This window comes from Panthera onca, chromosome A3 (assembly GCF_046562875.1).
Source record: "Panthera onca isolate mPanOnc1 chromosome A3, mPanOnc1 haplotype 2, whole genome shotgun sequence".
NCBI lineage: Eukaryota > Metazoa > Chordata > Mammalia > Carnivora > Felidae > Panthera > Panthera onca.
The window spans coordinates 80120832-80142526 of NC_138341.1; the positions used below are offsets into that span (position 1 = coordinate 80120832).

Genomic DNA, 21695 nt, shown 5'->3' on the forward strand with positions numbered 1-21695 from the left:
AATTAAGACTAAGATAGTTGAATGGACTGGCCCAATGGCATGGAAGCTCATAATTATCAGAAGGCACCCACCATCCTTGAGCACCACAATTTAGAGTGTGTATGACTCAGTTAATACCCACCGAGTTAGCAATGCTGTGTCACATTCAAAAGACAGTAACATAAAAGAAAATCTTACCTGTTCATTCTCCTCTTCATCACTACTTAGCTTAAGGTCATCTTCTAGCATTCTGAAAAAAGGAACAAAGAGGTATAGATACTTAGCAAATTCAAAATAATTCAGTACCAAAATATCTTTATTAGAGTAATGATTTAACCATAAGTCTGTTTTCTGGTTAATTAAAAAAAAAAATTTCTTCTGATGTACTTAGGAAATAACAAACTGCCCCATCATGAAAATTAACCCTCTTAACAGTCCTTAATAGGGTAAGATGGGTTGCTTCAAGAATATGAGGTTTTATTTTATTTTTTTAAATTTTTTTTAACGTTTATTTATTTTTGAGACAGAGGGAGACAGAGCATGAACAGGGGAGGGGCAGAGAGAGAGGGAGACACAGAATCTGAAACGGGCTCCAGGCTCTGAGCTGTCAGCACAGAGCCCGACGCGGGGCTCGAACTCACGGACCGTGAGATCATGACCTGAGCCGAAGTTGGACGCTTAACCGACTGAGCCACCCAGGCGCCCCAAGAATATGAGGTTTTAAACAAACAGAATCAAATAAAGCTTTTGGTTGTGAAGTTTTAATTCCACAGTATTTGTTCAGTGTTTACCATGTGACAGGTGCTATGCTATGTCTCCATTTACTATTCAAGGTAAACAATGAGAGAGCAAGTAAAACTCTTCCGACAGCAATAACACAACAAACTAGAGCTGTGAGCATTGGCTGCTTAGGTCTTCCACCGGCCAAAGATCTGGAGAAGACATCTGCCTGAAGATCCTGCTGGATGAGGAAAACTCAACAGGAGAGAACTTTCTAGAAAAGACTCTGTGAAGGCAACTAACTCCCCAGTGCTCCCTGGTGTCTCAGATTTGCCATGGCGGAGGCAGTGGGGAAGTATACTTTTGGGTCTGTAAGAGTTAAAAGTAAAAACATACAAACAAAAAAAATCAAACCCTATTATTTCTGATGATGATAAAATTGTATTCTTATTACCATTAATGAACTGTTTATAGAATAATAGTTTTCAGATTAATTCATTTCAAAAGAAATCTCAGAAGGACATTCTATAACACAAATGAAAGCAGAGCTGTTCTGTGGGGGGTGGGGAAGGGTCCATTTGTGATAGATCCTGGGGCTCCAGGAATCAGTCTGAAGGCCACTGAACCCATATACTTGACAGGCCTCATTGTTCTCCTTGAAGTCACCTTCCAAAGACTCTACCCTAAAATGTGCCTCGTTTCTTTAAAGGCCAATTGTGGGCCCATCATCAGTATATTCCTCTGAATATTTTTTATAAGTAATTTCAGTGACCTTTGGGGTGAACTTGGGGTAAAGATTTGCTGGGGCAGTGCGTGGACCTAGTTTTGTCCCAACCGGCCATGTGTTTGGAGAAAATCACTTAACTCCCTTACCCTTGGTCCCATTTTCTGATTTGTAAAATGACAGGTTATGCTGGGCAATCTCTAAGGCCCAATCCTGATTAAGATTCCATGAGTATAGAGAATAAAATTACCCCTTACTTTGTAAAGTAGAAAAACTCTTCTATTTGTCATAGAGTGAGACTGAGACTTTCAGTCTCTGAAAACTGAGAAATTTCTAAGCAATTTTTGGTGTACCATTTAAACCATAACTATTAGGACACCAGATCTGCTTTTTCACAGGCTATGGCTATTCTACCAATATGGAGAAGTATCACTCTTTTATTATTTCAACCACAGGCAAACCAAGAAAACATCAGCAAAGACTGCAGAGCTCCATCCACAACTGCCCTTTATATCCGCTTGGCTGCCATTCATTTCCTTTGACCTTATAAACTCCTACCCTTGGCTTCAAAGAGAAGAGACGTGGTGGTAATTTATTAGAGCACTGTTTAGGAAGAATGTAGGAAGGGGACTGTGTTTTCTTTGTCCTTGAGTATCCAGTGACTAGCACAGTGATGGCACACAATACAATACCAGCTTGCTGGCTGGGCTGGGGCACCTTCCCCACGATTATTTTCCTACCAAAAGGCACAAATGCCTTTCTGATGAAAAACCCCAGAGGAGCAGGATAGTTTCTTGCCTCCACCCCTCACTCCCTCTTTAGAGGTAAACTGCCAACAGCTATTTGGTTTAATCTCAAGGACTGCCCTGCAAGCATTGGGTGTTCTAAGTGTGGGTGGTCCTGTCAGTGGGTGGAAAGAAGGAGGGGGAAGGACACACACAATCATCATTAACAACCCCCTTGTTGTTGGATGGAGGTCATATCAAGGGTGACTGAGAAGTTTCATCTTTATATAGGCAATAGCGTGCACAGACTTGAAGGCCACTGTCAACCACAGCAAGAAATCCCAACATGCCCCAAAGCAAGGGATCATAGCTTGGCTGCACACCAGCCATGTGACTCGGTCACCACGCGAGGCTGGCAATGCTGAAAGTAACCACAACAGTAAAAACAGTGTGTGAGGTTCTCTTTTAAGGTAGGAATACAGCTTATTTTTGTTTATTTTAAGCATGTGCTAAAATGTGTACATGCATCAATGCGTGTTTGTTTGAGTTTCATACTGTCTCTCATATCCTCTGATCCCTGGTAAGTCACACCTCTGGGTCTTGGCTTTGTCATTTCTATACTTGTCATTTCTACTTTGTCATCACTTCCAGAAGAAAGGCAGCCAGAGATCCACCTTGCCTTGTGAATTTTTTATATTGAGAAAAAAATGAATTTATTGTGTTTCTGGCTGAGATCTAAAAACAAAGGATCGAATGTAAAAATACCTCGTATTCAAGACAGACTTCCAGAGAAGTCAGAATCCAATGAAACTTCAGAATCTTGAAATATGTCGAAATGGCAATGAAACACTAAGTCAAACAGCTCATACATAATCCCACAGCAATCCTGGGGTGCCGCTATTACCAACACTTGCAACCACAGACCTGGAACAGCCAGTCGCCGCCACCCTGTGCCCAATCCCCAACAGACACGCTGAGGAAACTGATGCTCAAGGCCATCCAAGAATACAGACCAGCCCTTCTGTTTTATTCTGATGGTCACAGCAGAATCCCCATGACTCAACTTTCAAAGTGAGTGCTTGTTTCCATTCAGTGCGTTCTTCAAGTCTGGCTAAACAGACCTGGGGAAGAGGAGCCAAAGTGTGTATTTGAGGTTATAGCTGAACAATGAAATGTGGTTAGAGAAGAAAAATGCTGTAACCCCCACAAGATCCTAAGAAATGTCAGTGTTTTGTGTGCGGCAGGTAGACTGCAGGCTGGGATTACCTCCAGCTAAACACACAAATGGTACTGTTGCAATCCCCAACTCTAATCCCACCCAGTTGAGAACATTTTTATCATCTGTCTATTTCTGAAAGGAACAGATTGGCATACGTACATTAAACAAGAACAAACAACTACAAAGGCGTAAGCCAAAAGTGAGAGAAAATCCAAATTAAGTGCTGGCCAGGCCAAAAGGCAGGGGCTTAGGATCTCTGACTCTATTTCCGAAAAAGGAAGGCAATGCTCTGAAGGGCTGAAGGCAGAGTTTGGAATGGGTCATATGCACATAAGCCCATGAAGCCTGTGCTTCGGCGTCATGGTGGCTCACGTGGGCACTTGCCGCACCCTTGCATCCTTACATTTGAGCACCACCCAGCCTTCTTCCAGCCAATGATGCCCACCCAGCGAGAAAGCAGCTCCCTTTCATGCTCCCTTAGCCCCTCCCCTTCCAGAACTCTTGATTAGGAGCAGATCTCAGCGTTGAATGGATCTTTGTGCCAGGTTGGCTAAAAGCACTTTCTACGTTACCTCATTCAGTCCCACAGCAAGTCCTCTGAGGTGGGCACTGCTGGGACAGCAGGCTGTGGTGGTCCCAGCAGGCTGCTGGGACAGTCAGGCTGCCAGTATGAAACGTAGCGCTGCCACTCACCTAGCTGAGTGACCTGATACCTGCCTTAACGGGTTTTCTGGAGAAATCATTACACAACCCTTGGAAAGTGCTTAGTACAGAACCTGGCACGGAACGAGCATTCAATAAATGTTCATTTTCACTAATATTCCTCTTTTATCTCTGAGGGATATGCCTTAGAGCATTTAAAGAATTTGCATGGGTAAACAATGTGAGAGAAAAGATATTTCTATAATAATGCCTTAAATCTAAGCTCTACTTACCAGAATAGAGCTTTCTACTTTTTTTATACCTTTTCCCCCCTTACTTTCTATTTTTCTTTTCTGAAAAGAAAAGATGAGGCTCTCTAGAGGGGTAATGTATTTTAGGGTATAATTGCTGCCACGGTTGATTGATCGGATGTGGCTTCACAGCTAGAGAGGACAGTAAACATGCCTGTCACCCTCAGTGCACAAGGAGATCTGCTCTGAGGGCCAGTGGTCAGCCACGTGGCCACAGTCCCTCAGCAGGAGCCACCAAGTGATGACAACAGGGATGATGAAATAAAACAGACAATAAAATGAAACTTTTCGAAGGATGACCAGGGAGCAGAGGTGCGGCCAGAGGTAAACAGAAACCTGAACTCAGTGCCCTGAACACCAGAGGGGCTGTCAAACTGCTGTCAGAGGCACTCCAGGGTGGTACCCCTTGTGACTTCCCTCTGAACCAGGTAACTAAGAACTGAGATGTTAAAGGACTCGGGCAAGAGTTTTAAACATGCAATTGATGATTAAGATTCCATCTATTTTTCACTGGGGAACTGCATTAGACAACAGTTTCTTATCTTAAAATTACTGTCCCAGGTATGTTATGCCATGCCCTACGAGTACCTGGTACAGGTCAAAAGGTTTGGAGCCACAGGAGGGGGCCTTGTGCGGCCTGCGTACAGGAGAGGGTGTGACAGAGTGGCTTTGGAGCTCTGAAGCCACTTTGCCGTGTGTGTGCCAAGTACTACCTCTGCGGGTGGGTGTTAGGGGTCTCTTCTGCAAGTGAGGGATGAATGGCAACACTGCCTCTCCAACAGCAGGATTGGCATCCGGTCTCTCAGCCTTCTACTCCTTCTTCTGCCCGTGTGCCAGTGAGGGGGGGGGGGCTGGCACCCTGTCTCCCAGGGCTATTACATTTGCATTGGCACTATCACTCTCGCCATTTACAAACTGCCTGCAGTTGTGAAGCTCTGGCACACACAGTTCTCACAGAACCCAACTGCCTCCTCTGATGGGATCTTCAGGAGCTCTCATAAAAGGGAGAACTTAAAACCCCTACAACTTTAATATTTGTGGCAACTTTCCCACATGTAGTATTTTTTAACTGGGCAACAAATTTATGTTGTTGCTAGTCCTTACATTTTTGAGGTACGGCACTTTCTAGGGAACAGGAACAGTAGCCTACCCTTAGCAGATGGTCAACTGCTTCTAATGCTCCACTATTTCTTCACAGGTATTGCAAACGGGCACATTAACTGCCTTCAAATGTAATGGCAGCCATTTCACAGAGCAGTGGTTTTTAATTAATAGGATTTCCCCGGAATTACTTGCCATTTGGGGCCCTTAACAGACCTGAATCCTTTAGCCCTTTAAAGTTCATTTCATTTTGCTTGATCTTAATGGCTTTTAAAAAATCTGAGTTTTAATTGGGCTGTTTGATTTTCAGATTTGCTTCTATATCTGGTGCTACTATGGTCTCCACCTATTTGAAATTTAAAGCCAAAGACAAATGTTTATGACTCCCCATTAAACATATTCATATATGCAAATATCTATTCTAGCAATTAGCAGTGCACGATAGCCTACTCGTCATGCAAGTATACCCCTCTGCAGGTATTCCCCAAGCCATCATCTCTACTGCTCAGAACATGGGGAGGAAGTTATAAAACACATTTCATTCTGTCTGAAGTCCACTGCTCTGTCAGGGTCAGTGCTACCATCTGCCTGGGCTTATTTTCATAAATAGGTAACCACTTTTCCTCTGCATTTGTTCAGAAGAATTTAGCTCATATCACTCCAGTCGACTGGGAGCCAGGAAGGCTAGGATAGGCTCACACTGGGGGTTGGTGATTTAATGCATCCAAGGTACAAATGAAGTAACTTAGTCTGGAAACAAATGGAGAAATCAGGAGTAAGACAAAGGGTGTGGTCTAGATGACCCAAGCGTTTTCAACTCTGATATCTTCCTATCCAGGGTTTCATATTTACATCTTTTGAAGCAATGTTGATGCATAGAGAGATGGTTCACATATATTTCCTTCCTGGACCTCTTCTGCCTGGGGCTGTTTTGGTTGTCAATGAAATCACAAATAGCTCTCTGATTCTGTCACACTCATCCTGGGTTGGAGAGTGAAGGTGCATTGTATCTTTTCTGTTTGTGACCTTACTTTTCCTTACAGATGGTAAGTTCCAGTGGTCTTTTTCTCCCATGTACAAGCTGAGTCCACCTGCTACCTTCTACACAGGCCCATCCTCCCTGGGGGCCAGTATCTCATTTCCTACTATTTAAGACTCTCACAAAAAATCAACCTCATTTAGAAAACCTGCTAAACCCTGGTGAGATACGAGACGAATGTCTTTGAAATCTCATATCTAGCATGTTAATGTAGAATAAATGGAAATCAAAGGAAAATGAAAATCAACACTAATAAAAAAAATCACAGTCAGTGGTGGGATGAGTTCTGGAGACCAGGGGGCTCAGGAAAAGTTGTGAGGAGGAGAGAGTACTCGAGGGGCTTCAAGGTCCTAGAGGAGGCAGATTGAAATCAGGGACTCTATCCTGCCCCACGAAGGAAGGGTGACAGCCAAGCACAGAGTGCTTGGGGGAACAGAGGTATTTATTTCCCTCACTCTCATGATATTTTTAAAAAAGTAATACATACATATAGTTCAGAACTCTCCAAATAGGAAAAGGTGTCCAGGGGCGCCTGGGTGGTTCAGTTGGTTAAGCGTCCGACTTTGGCTCAGGTCATGATTTCACGGGTTCCTGGGTTTGAGCCCCACGTCGGACTCAGTGCTCACAGCTCAGAGCCTGGAGCCTACTTCAGATTCTGTGTCTCCCTCTCTCTCTGCCCCATCCCCACTCATGCTCTGTCTCTCTCTGTCTTAAAAATAAGTAAAACATTAAAAAAAAATTTAAAAAAGGAAAAGGTGTCCAGTGAAATGTCTCACTCCCAGCCTTGTTCCAATCCTCTTACTTCTTACTTTTGTCCCCCAAAATCACCATTGTCTATAGTTTCTTATACAGTTTCTTATAAGAAATAATAGTTTCTTATTATTTCAGGTTTTCTTTATGCATCAACAAGCAAATATGAATGCAGCACATTAGATCCATCAGGGTACGTACATGGCATTTAAGAACAACTATGAGGTGGACAAATATAATGTCAACTGGATCCTCTTTATCTGGCTGTGGTAGGCAGCTTCCAAGATGCTCCCAATGATCCCACCTCCTGGTATTCATGTCCTCATGCACTCCCCTCCCCTGAGTGTGGCTGCACTTAGTGACTTGCTTCTAGTAAATGGAGTAGGGCAAAAGGGATGGGGTGTCACTTGCGAGTTCAGGTGACCTCTGCTTGTTGGCATGCATGCTCTTACTCTTCATGCCTGCTTGCTTGGATGGAAAAAGCTGCCAGGTTGTGAGCTGCTGTACGGAGAAATCCCCATGGCAGGGAGCTGAGGGGAACCTGCTGCCAACAGCCAAGGAAGAACTAAGGTCCTCAGCCCAGCCACCCAGGAGGAACTGAATCTTGCCAGCAACCACATGAGTGAGCTTGGAAGTGGGTCTTTTCCCAGGTAAGCCTTGAGGGGACTGCAGACCCACTGACCCCGTGCTGCTTTGTGAGAGGTCCTTAGCCAGAGGACTCAGGTGAGCCACACTCAGATCCCTGACTGACAGAAACTATAGAGTAATAAGTGTTGTTTGAAGCTGCTAAGTTTTGCTGTAATTCGTTAGGCATTGATAAGTAATTCATATGCTGGCAGATGATTTTAAATATTTAGTGTGTCCCTTTTCAAGATCACTCTCAGCTGCTCAAGCTAAAAGCATTAGCAGCCATTATTCAAGCCGTTCAACAGAAGTATACTGTGGGCCTAAAGGGTAATTAAAAAGTTGTAAAAGCCATGTTAAAAAAGGTGTGAAAAACAAGTAAAACCAACCAACAGTATGTTTTATTTAAGCCAACATATCGTTTCAATGATAATATACACAGTTCAAATGCTCACTAGCCACATGTGGCTAGTGGCTCCTATACTGGACAATGCAGGCTCATAGAAGGTGAGGGGTGGTCAGATATCTAGAGGTTTTGTTTTTCCCACCCCACTCAGCCCTCAGCCCCCAATTGCCTATTTCAGATGTCAATCTCTAACACTCTTGCCTGCACTTGACAGGGTGCGATGAACAAGCCTATGAAGGCAAAGATCCTGGTAACTTAGCATGTGAAGGAACTGAGGGAGGAGAAAGGGAAGGTTTTGGTTAGAATCATCATAAATGTGTAGCCTCCACTGACTACCCTTGGTGGAGACTGGAATCCCAGAGGTCCATTTTGTGTCAGTTAAATGTTTCAGTGACCCATTCTGCTTCTAATTCTGATGATGCTAATTACATGTAAGCTTTTGGCTTCACAGAAGAACTGGAAAGCAGAACCTTGCACAAAGCTGCAGGTGGCCCACAAGAGGGGTAGGCTCAGGGCAATGTGTTTGGGAGCCATGGCCTAGGAAACCAGAACAGTGGGCAGCCTTGCAAATACACCTTGTCAAAGGCTGACTGTGCAAGGGACGTCTACCCTTGTTGCTCTGACATACCTGCTTCTCTTAGAGATAGTAAAGACACAGCTCCCAAAAGTTATTTAAAGAATTCTAGATTTTGTTTTAAGTTGTATATTTTTAAAAGTGTGCTGGTTGGTTGTTTTTTTTTTTTTTTTTTTTTTCACTTGGAATTGCAGTTCTAGCTCGGGATGCTGAGTGGCCCAGAGGGAATTCTCCGTCTAGGAGAAATAGAATGCTGGGCCCGTTTTCCTTGAACATCTCATAGATGTTCACCCAGTTTGTGTGACCATGAAAGTATGAAAATGCTCCATCTTTTCCATTTAGGGCAATGTAGGCCACAGTTATAATGAAGCATTCTGTGAACACATCAGACTTTAAAATTGCTCCTTCCTGAAAGAAGTACAGGAGAAAAGGGCCGTGTGGACTCTATCGTTTCTATCAAAAAACAACCGTGGCTTTAGAAATAGCACTTTAATAGAGAAAAGCTCTCTCCTCAAAGACAGTTTCAAAATTTCCTATCCTTGTTTGTTATAAGGACTTCTAGAAAATTAGTTTCTGAACTTGGTGTCCTCGGTTTTAGAGGATTCAATTTCTAAGGGTGAGTAAATTCAAGTACAGCATGTGAAAGAATAAGATCCTTTTCCAGGTAGATACCAGAAGAGAGGTCAGAGGACCCTGACTGGGAACATAAAGTTTTCTTGGCTGCATAGATTCGATGATGGGTATTTCTTTATTTAACCCTCTTTGCAGGGGAATGTTTACACCTAACCAGAGGAGAAATGAGATATGCACATATATGGCTTATGTTTGTGATGTTGAATATTAATTGGTTGTCAATAAATTAATAAGCTGGTTGTCTATTCTCTTTGCTAACTAATGTTTAGCTTATTTAATTAACTTTTGACAATAAGAACACACTGAACCTAAAACGGTTACACATCCAGTAGGTTAAGATTTGTTCTTTGGTTCATGATGCCAGTTTTTGCATTTTTGTGGCTATTGTTATTAATAAGTTAACTGCTAAGTGTCCCTAATTGAGAGATTTATTTGAACTGATAAAATGTTAGAATTAGAAAAGAGAACCAAGCATAATCTCCTAATTAGCAAATGAGTGCACTTTAAGTGATACCCACCTCACATGTTGCCTGTGTATGGCATAACACAGTGGTTTCTAAACTTCACTGCACATCAGAATCACTTGGGATCTTTGAAGAATACCACCCCCACATTCTTATGTAACAGGGGTGTGAGCTGGGCAGCCATGTTTTTAAAAGCCTCCTAGGTGATTCTGATTTATAGCAAAGTTTGGGAACCACTATATAACACACACATGGGCAAGAGTCAGAAGAGCTGCATGTCTTCAATAGTTCTGGACCTAAATTCTGAAGTTTTAGTTTACCCATTAATAAAATGGGATGATAGTTGATTCATATGAGAAAATAAGGTGAAAGCACCTTGGCAACTGCAAAGCCTCGTAAGGGTTTCTCAATGATGTGGTTAACATTACTTTAGGTGCTTTAAAAAATACTGATTCTTTTTGCACAGTGAATGAAGCCATCAACAAAATCATAAGGCAACCTACTGAATGGGAGAAGGTATTTGCAAATGATATATCTGATAAGGAGTTAATATACAAAATATATAAAGAACTTATACAATTCAACACCAAAAAACAAATAATCCAATTAAAAAATGGGCAGAAGACCTGAATAGACATTTCTTCAAAGAAGACACACAAAGGGCCAACAGACACATGAAAGGATGCTGAACATCACTCATCATCAGGGAAATGCAAATCAAAATCAAAATGAGATATTACTCTACACCTGTTAGAAAGGCTAGAATCAAAAAGCTAAGAAATAACAGGTGTTGGCAAGGATGTACAGAGAAAGGAACCTTCATGAACTGTTGGTGGGAATGCAAACTGGTGCAGCCACTGTGGAAAACAGTATGGAGGTTCCTCAAAAAATTAAAAATAGAACTAGCATATGATCTAGTAAGTTCACTATTGGGTATTTATTTAAAGAAAATGAAAACACTAATACAAAAAGATACATGCACCCCTATGTTCATTGCAGCATTATTTACAATAGCTAAGATATGGAAGTAATCCAAGTGTCCACTGATAGATGAATGGATAGAAAAGATGTGGTGCGTATATATATGGTGGAATATTAGTCAGTCATAAAAAGAAGGGTATATTGCCATTGTGATAACATGGATGAATTTAAAGGATATAATGCAAATGAAATAAATTGGACAGAGAAAGACAAATACCATGATTTCACTCATATGCAAAATTTAACAAAACAACTGAAGAAAAAAAGAGACAAAAAATTAGACTTATATATGGAGAACAAACTGGTGGTAGAGGGGAAGAGGTGGGTTAGAAGATGAGTGAAATAGATACAGGGGAAAGAAAAAACTGATTCATGGGCCTCATCCCCAGAGAATCTGATTTAACTGGTCTTGGGTTGGGCATGGGCATCAGTGCTTTTGACAGACAGCCCAGATGAATTTACTGTTCAGTCAGGGTTAAAAACCACGGCCTCAACTCCAAGTGAACAATCACCTTCTCATTGGGACCATCTCCAATTCACAGGACGGAATTCTTCACATCTCTCTAACTGAACAGAATTAAAGCACTATATAGGGCTGCTTGTCAACTCTTCTGGCTCCAGCTTTCCCCTCCCCTTCCATTTGAATAAGAAAGCTTCCAAGGGAGAGGTGTGTTTTCCTCAATGCCTAAGATAAGGGACAAAGCCATCAATACTAATGAGTTAAGGAATTATTGTTAGTGTTTTAGAATTCTTCAGTGGTTGTTTTCAGAAGCCATGGACAATGCTGGGGCACCTGAGATTATTTTCTGGCCTTTTCTTCAGCCCCTGGGAGGAAATAAGAAGGTTATAGGTTATCCTGCCTTTCAAGTTCTCAGGAGGAGTCCCCAAACTCCAAGACAAAATAACACAGTGTGCTGGGTTGTCTATTGGTTGACATCTCAGCTCCCCTTTAAAGCACTACCCAGTACCACAGGTGCTAGAGGCCTGGGAACTACATTCCCTGCCTGCAGAAGTTTTGGGTTTGATGTCACCAGTGAGAAGCATCGAATAGGGTTCGGAAGGTCAAAGAGCAATGGAAGCCATTAATGCTCCCAGGTCAGCGAAAGCCGTACATAAGCTTCAGCAGATGGCAGATGTGCTGTTTGTCAGTAGCTTCCAGGCATTCTGGCACCTGTAGGTGCTGCAGACATCTGAGATTATTGTTAGCACCTTTCTGTAACTCTTGCTTTTACCCATTTCCTGGTGGCTCCATGCCTATAACTACCCTAACCCTCCTGATGAATTTGGAAGCCACTAATGCCGTATCTTAAGTGCGTTTCTACTTAAAATACCTAGAGTGGTTTCTCTTTCCCAGATCAAACTCTGACTTACACGTATGGTAATTAGGAGCATGAACTCTGAAGTCAGAAAGCCTGGTTTATTGATGTACATTCAGGCCCTGTCACATTCTAGCTGTGCATCCTTGTGCAGAGAACCTAGAATTGCTCGGTCTCAGCTTCTTCATCTTTATTTTTTAATATTATTATTTACTTATTTATTTATTGAGAGAAAGGGAGAGAGAAAGATTGAGAGCATGCATGAGTGGGGTAGGGTCAGAGGGAGAGAGAGAATCTTAAGCAGGCTCCATGCCCAGTGTGGAACCTGATGTGGGGCTTGATCCCACAACTGTATGACCATGACCTGAGCTGAAATCAAGAGTTGGACACTTAACTGAATGAGTCACCCAGGCGCCCCAGTTTTCTCATCTTTAAAACAGAAAAATAAGAATGTTTACCTCCCAGGAATATTGTGGGAATTATATGGGGAAAATGCACAAAACATTTTGCAGTGCCTGATACACAATAATTAATACATATTCAGTATTATTATTGGTATTTTATTACCCATTCCGTCTTGTAACAATCTGCATGTGATAATCTAAGTCCATTCCCTTCTTCTAACAGAGAACATAAACTCCTTAATTTATTGACCATCTCCAAAGAGCCAAGGGTATTCTAGGTGCTAGTGATACAAAGTTGAAAAAGTCTTTGCTTTCAAGTGGCTCACTGCTTATTGGAGGGAAAGTCAGATCAGTAACCCTAGGAAACTGATAAGCAGTGGGAGCACAAATAACCATCTTCTTTGTCAGACAATCCTGGCCCCTTTATTTTTCCTCATAAGTTTTATTCTCCAGGCTTTGAAGCATCTCTGTATTTCTCTCTTGTGTCCACTACAAGTTCTCCGACGTCCTTCCCAATGTACATTCATGTGAGGGACACAGTCCACTGTATAGGCTATATTGGTATTAACTGGAGTGGGAGAGACACCTGTCCTATGTCTGAAGTCAATAGTTCCTAATTGTTCTTCACCTTGTTCATTTAGTTGTTTCCTCCCTGTGCATCTGCCTCTTTGTTCAGGATACCCATAGGTAATTTGAAATTCATCACCAAATTTTAACAACCTTGTCCTATGCTATGTGGACCTAGAAGACTATTCTGGTTTCTGTGACTGTGGAGGGAACCAAGCCAGACCTGGATACTGCAGAGATCCAGCCAATCTCTCACCCCAAGTTGTCCAGTCCCTGGAACATATGCCCTCAGGACTTCTGGCTACCTGTGACTAGATGCAGGCTTTGTTTTAAAAATATATTTTTGAAAGAGAGAAAGCATGAGTGGGTGAGGGGAAGGGAGGGTGGGTGGGGGCAGAGGATCCGAAACAGGCTCTGCACAGAGAGCAGCAAGCCTGACGTGGGGCTCGAATTCACAAAGAGAGAGAACATGACCTGAGCTGAAGTCAGATGCTCATCGGTGGCTGCAGGCTTTTATACTAAATCCACTAACCCACACTAAATCCCTCACTAAATCCAGTAAATGCCACAAACAACAATAAACTGATCATTTAAATGTAAAGAGAAGAAAAGGACATCTATGTTCCATATTAGAGAAAAAGCATCCTATTAGCTATTCATTAAAAAAGATCTCATATACACCAGGACTAATTCACTACTTTTTAAAAAAAGTGAATAGGGTTGAAAGTTAGGCAAATATATTAAATTGTCTAAACTCATTTTCAGGTATGCACAACTGGGTTTTGCAATGGGAAACAGTTACCCATTCAACATGTATCTCTATCCACCAAATACATCCTTATGGGAGTTCTGCTCATAGTGATACAGAATGTATCAAACAACCCATGCACATTAAACCCTGCCATACCTATTGTAGAGGATGGTTCCATTTACTGAACTGGAAACAGGGTCACAAGTATCAGTCAGGGCCACTCCACAAAAAAGTTTCAGCATTTCCTTATAGTTTTAGATCAGGTGTATTTTGGGTTTAAGTAAAAAAGAGTAAAACTGCAGAATCAAGTTGTTGCCTACCCAACTTTTTACATATTCATCTATTTGACTTTCATGTGGCAGAAAGGAATCTCAAGTGCAAAGGAAATAATTCATGTGAAAAATTTTAAGTGGTAGTGCATATTTTTGAAACAGAATGTGACTGTAGAGTAATGTTTGTTCTACTTATGAAAATGACCAGTAATGATCATGATAAATGTAGTCACTATCCTAGAGGTCATGGTGTAAATCCTGCCTAGGTGGGTCTATTCATTGACAGAGCACAGGAGTAGGGATGAAGAGAAATAGGGCCGCAGTCCAATGTAGACTTTCTGATTTTCCAATTTTAGATGGGTCAAGAGTCCTGGTCCACAGTTTTTCATTAGAATGGTAGAGAATCAACTGAGCTCAGGACCAATACTAGACACACTGTGAAGTAGATGTACTATTGTCTTTGGAAACCTCTACCATTTTAGGTGCACCATCTCCCTATCCCAAGGCTCATGGCTCCTTTCTCATGCAGCACGTTCAGGATCCCATCTGGGATAGACAGATGTGGCATTCAGTTGTCATGTCTCCTTAAGGTTCTTCTTCTCGGCTGTGACAATTTCTCAGTCTTGTTTTGTTTTTGATGATGTTGACCACTTTGAGGAGTGTTGGCCATGTTTTTTGTAGAATGTCCCACAATTTGGATTGTTTGATATTTTTCTCATGATGAGGTTAGGGTTCTGGGGAGGAAGAGTCCAGAGGTAAAGTGCTATTCTTGTTCCATCATATCAAGGGTGCATGTTATCAACATGACTTATCACTTATGATGTTAAGCTTGGCATCACTTGGCTAAAATTGTGTTTGTTAGATTTATCCACTGTAAAGTTATTCTTTCCCCCCTCTTTCCAGACTCCACATGGAAGTCCCTAAGGAAAATTCATGCTTAAGGGGTAGAGATTTACATTCCACTTCCTTGAGGAGCAGTATCTACAGATATTATTTGGTATTATTCTGTACAAGAAATTTGCCTATTCACTCCTTTATTTATTCAATCATTTACTTATATCAGCATGGACTCTCACATATTTACTTTCTGTATTGGGTTATAATCCAACATTAGTCAACTGTTTTTTTTTTAATGTATATTTTTTCTCTTTTCTGTTCTTTTATTTCCTATTTCCTTTCCTTTCTTTCTTTTATTTTCTTTCTTTTTTTTTTTTTTTTTTTTTTAAGTAGGCTTCACACCTCATGTGGAGCCCAACATGGGGCTTTAACTCACAGCCCTGAGATCAAGATCTGAGCTGAGATCAAGTGTTGGCCGCTTAGCTGACTGAGCCACCCATGTGCCCCTAGTAAACTATTTCTTAATCACATAAAAAGTATTGGATTGAGTAGTCCTATAGACACTCTATAGATAGAACCAAGGGACAGAGTCACAATGTGTTGCCAGTGATTGCTATAGGCATAAATCAAAGGCTTGTCATTACCTGTGTAAAGTGGTTAAATTCTGGCCAAATAGACATTTTAAGTCCTAATAAAGCATTCAGATTCTTGATCAGCAAGAGCAGAATTCTTTCCAAATGACAGGTATCTGCATATTCATATGTATACACTAAGGCTATCAGGGACATTCGATTGTCAAATGAACCAGACACCTCTGTTTGTCTTGTTTGCTCACACTGATTTATGCCACATTCATGTACCACTCCTTCCTTGAAATGCTTCTTGCACAGCTTCTCTGGCCCTTAAGGTTCTCTTTACCTTTGACTTCCCATTTCCTTTTGCCACTCTTCAGAAGTTGATGTTACCGTAGGATCCTGTCCTCAGTTTCTATTCTCTTCTACCCCTTCTTACCTCATCTACTCCTGAGGATGACATCTATGACCTCATCCTCCAAAGCCAGTTCCCTAGGCTCAAGTGCACCCTCGCATTTCCACACGATGGCTTCCTGAAGGCCAGAGACCACATTTTATCCTATAGGGCATCTTTAGCATCCAACAAAATGCCTGGCATAGAATAACCACATAACAAATGTTTGCTGAGAAAATAAATGAATCTCCACTTGGATGTGCCTCTATGATTTGCCTAAAACCAGAACCCTCTCACCTCCCCACCTAAAATCCAACATGCACTGCTGAATTCTATGTCCAGGTCCATGATACTATTACCCACCAGGTCATGTGCACATGGTTGTTGACTTCTCCCTGCCCTCTTTACAGACAGTAAAACTCCTAGAGGTATGTGTTCAATGTCCTAAGTTTTCTTTTGAACCCATCTTCCTCCATCCCTCACAGTACTGCTTTAATTCACACTTCTGGTACCCCTGTAATAGCTTCCTAACTTCCTCCCTCCAGTTTTTCCTCCAGGTTCTATTGCCCATCTTGTTGCAATCCACCTAAAATCTAAATCCATAGTACCTGCTGCTTGTTAGGGACGACAAGGCACTTCATGGCCTGGCCTCAGCTCTCTGCAGTTGTTAGCCTGTCCCAGCCCTTATAATCAATACTGGAACAATGCAAACTATATATAGTTACACTTGTCAGAATCTCAGCCTCCACCTCTCCTGCCTGAAATGCCTTTCTTTCTATTCCCTGTTTTCATCTATTATTCACCCTTCAAATGCCACCCCAAAGGGCATATCGTCTTGATGCTCAATGACCTTAGTTAATTACACTCTTCTGTACACCGTCTAATAGCACATTTGCCCACACTATAGTGTAATTATCTGTCTTCAGACTGTCATCTACCTGACTCATGGGCTCCTTGAAGGAAGTGTCAGCCTCACTCCTTTCTGTGTCCCCAGTGCCTGAGGCACACAAATATTTACTTAATGAAAAGTCATAAGCACACATGCCTCCATAATAAGAGACAAAACCTGCAACACTGCACAGAAGAACTTGATCCATGACTACAAATGGAATGGAATACACTTAAAATCTTAAAGTCTATCTTCAGAGGGCTGAAAAATGAGCTTGAGATAAGTTATATAAAAGTTTACTTTCAAAAGCTCTTGAATTTATAATAAGCACACTTTTTAGAGCTCATTGTCTATTAACTTCAAAAACAGAAAGTGGCTGGGCAAATTTGTCTACTCCAGGATCAGACCAACAACGGAAGGGCTCAGAAACTGGAGAATCCCAGGGCCTCAAACGACTCTGCAGCTGTTTATGAAATAAAAAGTGCAAAGCTAATGGCCATGTGGTGCTGCTAAAATTCTTTCAGGAAATGACTGGGTAGTGTATGCTACTTTTTATCCAGATCTTTTCCCAGTCAAAATATGGCTTTTGACAAATGTATTTTGGTTAAAGTTATCTTAATACAAGGTAATATTTTTAGAAAAAAAAAGATTAAAATTGTGTTTTGAAGAGTTTCTATGCAGGCACAGTGGAGTTTCCTTCTTTTGGTTTCCCTGATGGAAAAGGAAGGACAGGGAGGGCCAGGAGCCATATGGGGAAGGAGAAAGAGGCCAGTGTGGGTGCAGTGTCAGGTGAACTGGGAACATTCCATCTGAATGTCTTGGTGTGGGGCACAAGAGGCAATGACAACAGTATGTAAGGAATATGTGTTAAAGGGACTTACCTAACTTTGCTTTGATGTTGTGTGGGGCCTAGAGGACCAGTCCCTTAGGAAGCTGATGCCAAGCAGGTAGTTTCTAGCCCTATCAGAGACTCCCTCCCTGCCTTTTCTTTTTCTTCACCAACCAATCTTGACCAGGACTTCCTCACCTCCCACCTGTAACACACTCCCTGCTCTAGAAAATTCTCAGGTTGCCTAATTACCAAGGCTGGTCTCCAAACCAGGCTGTGTCTAGTCACTGCTCACTCTTCCCATGCTGAGTTGATGTTCTGGGGAAATTTGGTCTCATTTGTGCACCAAGAGCTCCATACAGCATTTTTCAATGCATCTGTGACCAAATTATTTTCATGAAAAATACAAACACCATAATAAAACTCTGCCCAAAATGCATGTACCTGTTGAACTTCTGTGGCCTGCAGTTTGGGACAGTGTTATTTTAGAGCATCCAAACACGTCAGTGTAGCTGATGCTCCTGTACCCTTTGTCCCCACCTGGTGTCCAAGCTGGGGCATTTCCCTGCTTTCTCTGAGCTGCCTTCCCCAAAGGAATCCTTCACTCAGGACCACAGTCAGAGGGATCAGACCATAAATGAGCTTATGCATCAGGAAAATCCTCTTAAAAGTGATTTTAGAGGTGAAGAGGCTTTGGGGATAATTGAGACCAGTGGTTTATAAACTGTCAGTGGTAGTGGTGGCACCCCAACTCTTTCTTCAGAGGAAAACCTGTGCAGGAAGGTAGGGGCCTCAGGTAAGTATCATCAGACACTTTTCCCTCCTGCCAGGAAATAGCACTGTGAAAAAGCAAATGGCCACCGTGCCATCAGTGAGAGAGCCTGTGAGCAGGTGATAGGATCAAGAGAAAAATGAACTTAAGGGAAAAGCTCCCCCAGTAGGAGGGCTGTTGGATAGAAGGTAGAAATTCATTCTGGGGGATGTCTTATTTCAGGAGGATATTGAATTAGTGATTAGGGCCCAGGAAGGGCTAAGTTCATGTAGTTGACTAAAATGATCTAAAATGTGGAAGGTGTTAAGGACTCTTCTGAACAGCCTTCTTGTCCTTCTTGGTAGAGCTTCTGGAAGCAGTGACTAGTTGTTAGCCTCCAGGGTTGGCAGCTAAGCCTGACAGAGTGGCAAGGTCAGGGCTTTGCTGGAACACAGGGAAGGTGTGGCCTCTGCCCTGGCCCCCACCACCTCCTCTGGGTTGAGCCCTCCTCCTGCCAAATCCCACTGTTAACTCTTTCCCTGCAGCACTAAGTCCCAAGGCAGAGAAAAGCCCTAACTGCTACCTCTGGTTCTGGCCTTTGCTGAGGTCTCCCATCTGCATGGTGGCCCCTGTGGCCAGGGAGGCAGGACAGAGAATTCTGCTTGTCCCTTGCTCGTAGCTGCTTCTGAAGCATCACTGTTCCTTATTCTTACTCTTCTATCTGATCCACAGCAGCAATAGTTGGGAAGAGGTTACCAGGCTATGGAGGCTAGAGGCAGTGGTCTGACTGGGATATGCAGAGCCAGGAGGAAGATTGGCTGATAAGATAAAGGCTTTGGAGGAGTTTTCTGTGAGAGAAGAGGGATCATGACCAAATCCTGGAGTGCTACATGTTGTATCCTCACCTGCAATGCCTGGCCTCCTTCCTCTGCAATCTTTGAGGGTCCATTCCAAGAACTGCTCCTCTAGGAAGTCCACCAGATGATCCACCTTCCCTGGTATCCCCTCTTCTCTGAACCCCATTAAGGATCAGTTGTCTTGGTTGGGAGCCAGTAGTTCTCTTCCCTCCTCCAGACTTGTGAGACCAAGATGGTGCTTGAAACTCTTGTGTCCTCTGGGGAGTCAGGTTATCTGGTACCAGGTTAAATGCAGCAGAAGAGTGTGAAAGTGTGAAAGCCTCCAGCCAGCTTAGCTTCTAGGGCTGGGGCTGTTCTGGCAGCTGCAGGGGACTCTGAGCCCATCAGGATGCACACCTCTTATCAGAGCTGCTGTCACCTTACACTGAAATGCCTTCTTTATGCTCCAGCCTTACCTCCTGCGGGATGAACTTCTTTTGAGCAGGGGCCATGCCATATTTCCATGTTTCTTATTTCCAGTGCTGGGCCCCAAACAGAGCAGGAGCTTAACAAATTAACAGATTCCCCAAGTGAACCAAATGGAAATGAACAGACTGCTATGGGGTTACAGAGAAAACAGGTGGGTGATAGAATGAGAGGAGAAGGGGGATCAAAAACAGTGAGATGGAAATTCCATTACTGATTGCAACTCAAGTCAGTATTAACTGAGAGTAACATTAACATTGTTACCCAGAATGGGTAACTTTAAATGGGATTCTGCAAGAAAAATTTTCTTTTTCTCTGTGTATGTTTCAGTTAGATTCTGGGAACAACCCTTCTTTCTATCCCCCAGATGTTGCAAATACTGGGTGTGCCCAAACCTAATTTTCATATGGAAATAGTTTACATGCCACTACAATTTATCTATTATCGTCACTTACAGTACTTCTAAATCTTTTCTATTAGAGAAAAACACTTATACTTTTTATATTCGTTAAGGTGATTTCAACCAACGAAAAACTATAGCATTGGTGGGCGTTACAGAAATGGCATTGCCTCCTGGAACCTGCAATTTGTAAATCTTAGGTTTGTTGCTGGTTCTGCGATAACCAGGGAATGGCTATTATGTGCTCCCAGACAAGGCTTTCTCCTGTGATACCAGGTACTTCTATCTTCCCCTTATTACCCAAAGATAAAGTTGTTAATTTACTTTTTTTTTTTTTTTTTTTTTTAAGAATGAAAGAATGAACTCAAAAGCCAGTGAGTTTTGGTACCTTATTTATACACTCTTAAGTTGGTCAGTAAGAAAAACACTCAAAACACCTCTTCTGTTTCCTGCTGCATCATTATTTCCAATGTTAAGGGATCCTATATAAAAGCAGCCTTTTTCACTGTGTAAATACATACTTCTTACTTCTCGATGATTTTAAGAACTCTCTAGACCAGACATTAGAGATGGGTGCTTTAGACTTTCAAAGGATTTTATGGACTCAGGTCAAATTTTGACTGAAGGAAGACCCATTTGGTGACTCTTGCCCCACTGATTGGGTGGCAGGTGTAAAGACAGGGCATAGTTGGTGTGAACCACGAGCAGTGAGTCCAGGTGCTCTGAGTGTGGGTGGACAAGGTCCTGGCTTTACTTCCCAGGGTTCTTTACTTGCTTGGTGACCTGCTGGTAATAGTGACGTTCAATTTCCTTCTCTATAAAAGAGAAAATAAAACACTCTCTCCAAACTATTGTACTATCTAAAAAACGATATGTGTACAAAAGCATTTGTGCTGCCAGGAAGACATTATCAGAAGTTGTCATTTGGTTATATGACATACTGTAATTTCATAACTATGGAATTTATCTAGTAAAGCCTTACATCTCCCTTCCATTAACCCACAAGAGTGCAGCTCTTTTAACTGATCCAGCCAGCACCCTGCGTCGTTTTCACCCCCAAAACTCATAAATTATTTGCTGCCTTCCCTGTTCCACTCTGGTGTTTCATGTGTCTGGGTCAACATTTCTTTCACCAATTTGGGGTGTTCTTTAGCTTAGCTGTTAAGATTTATGAAGTGGCTGAAAGTTGCCAGCACTGTTTTGAGAACTAGCAAGAACAGTTTCATTTCTGGGCCAGTAGTGGGCATGCATCCATACCTACTCAATGACCTTCAAATGTGCAACATGTCACATTTTAACCCCTCAAGTTACAGTGAGATATAGGAAATGGGTGACTACTGTATTGGAAAACGTGCTGATTTGGAGTTAATTTTTGACTTCTAACTTTGTCACCTACCAGCTTGATGGCCCTGAGTAAATTACTGGGCCTTTTCAGGCCTCTACTTCTGAATGTAAATTGAGAGTGAATAAAATACATCTCAAGTTAAAAGATTATTGGG

At 42.2% G+C, this 21695-nt stretch overlaps 1 protein-coding gene across 4 annotated transcripts in view; it reads right to left on the minus strand.

The window, feature by feature from the left end:
* The window catches only part of AFF3 (ALF transcription elongation factor 3), a 571024-nt gene that overhangs the window by 121434 nt on the left and 427895 nt on the right, over positions 1 to 21695 (minus strand). For all 4 annotated transcript variants that reach the window (XM_060645344.3, XM_060645354.3, XM_078444386.2 and 1 more), the window contains exon 11: positions 178 to 229. In XM_060645344.3, the coding sequence (XP_060501327.1) occupies positions 178 to 229 (52 nt within the window). The remainder of the gene's footprint in view (positions 1 to 177; positions 230 to 21695) is intronic.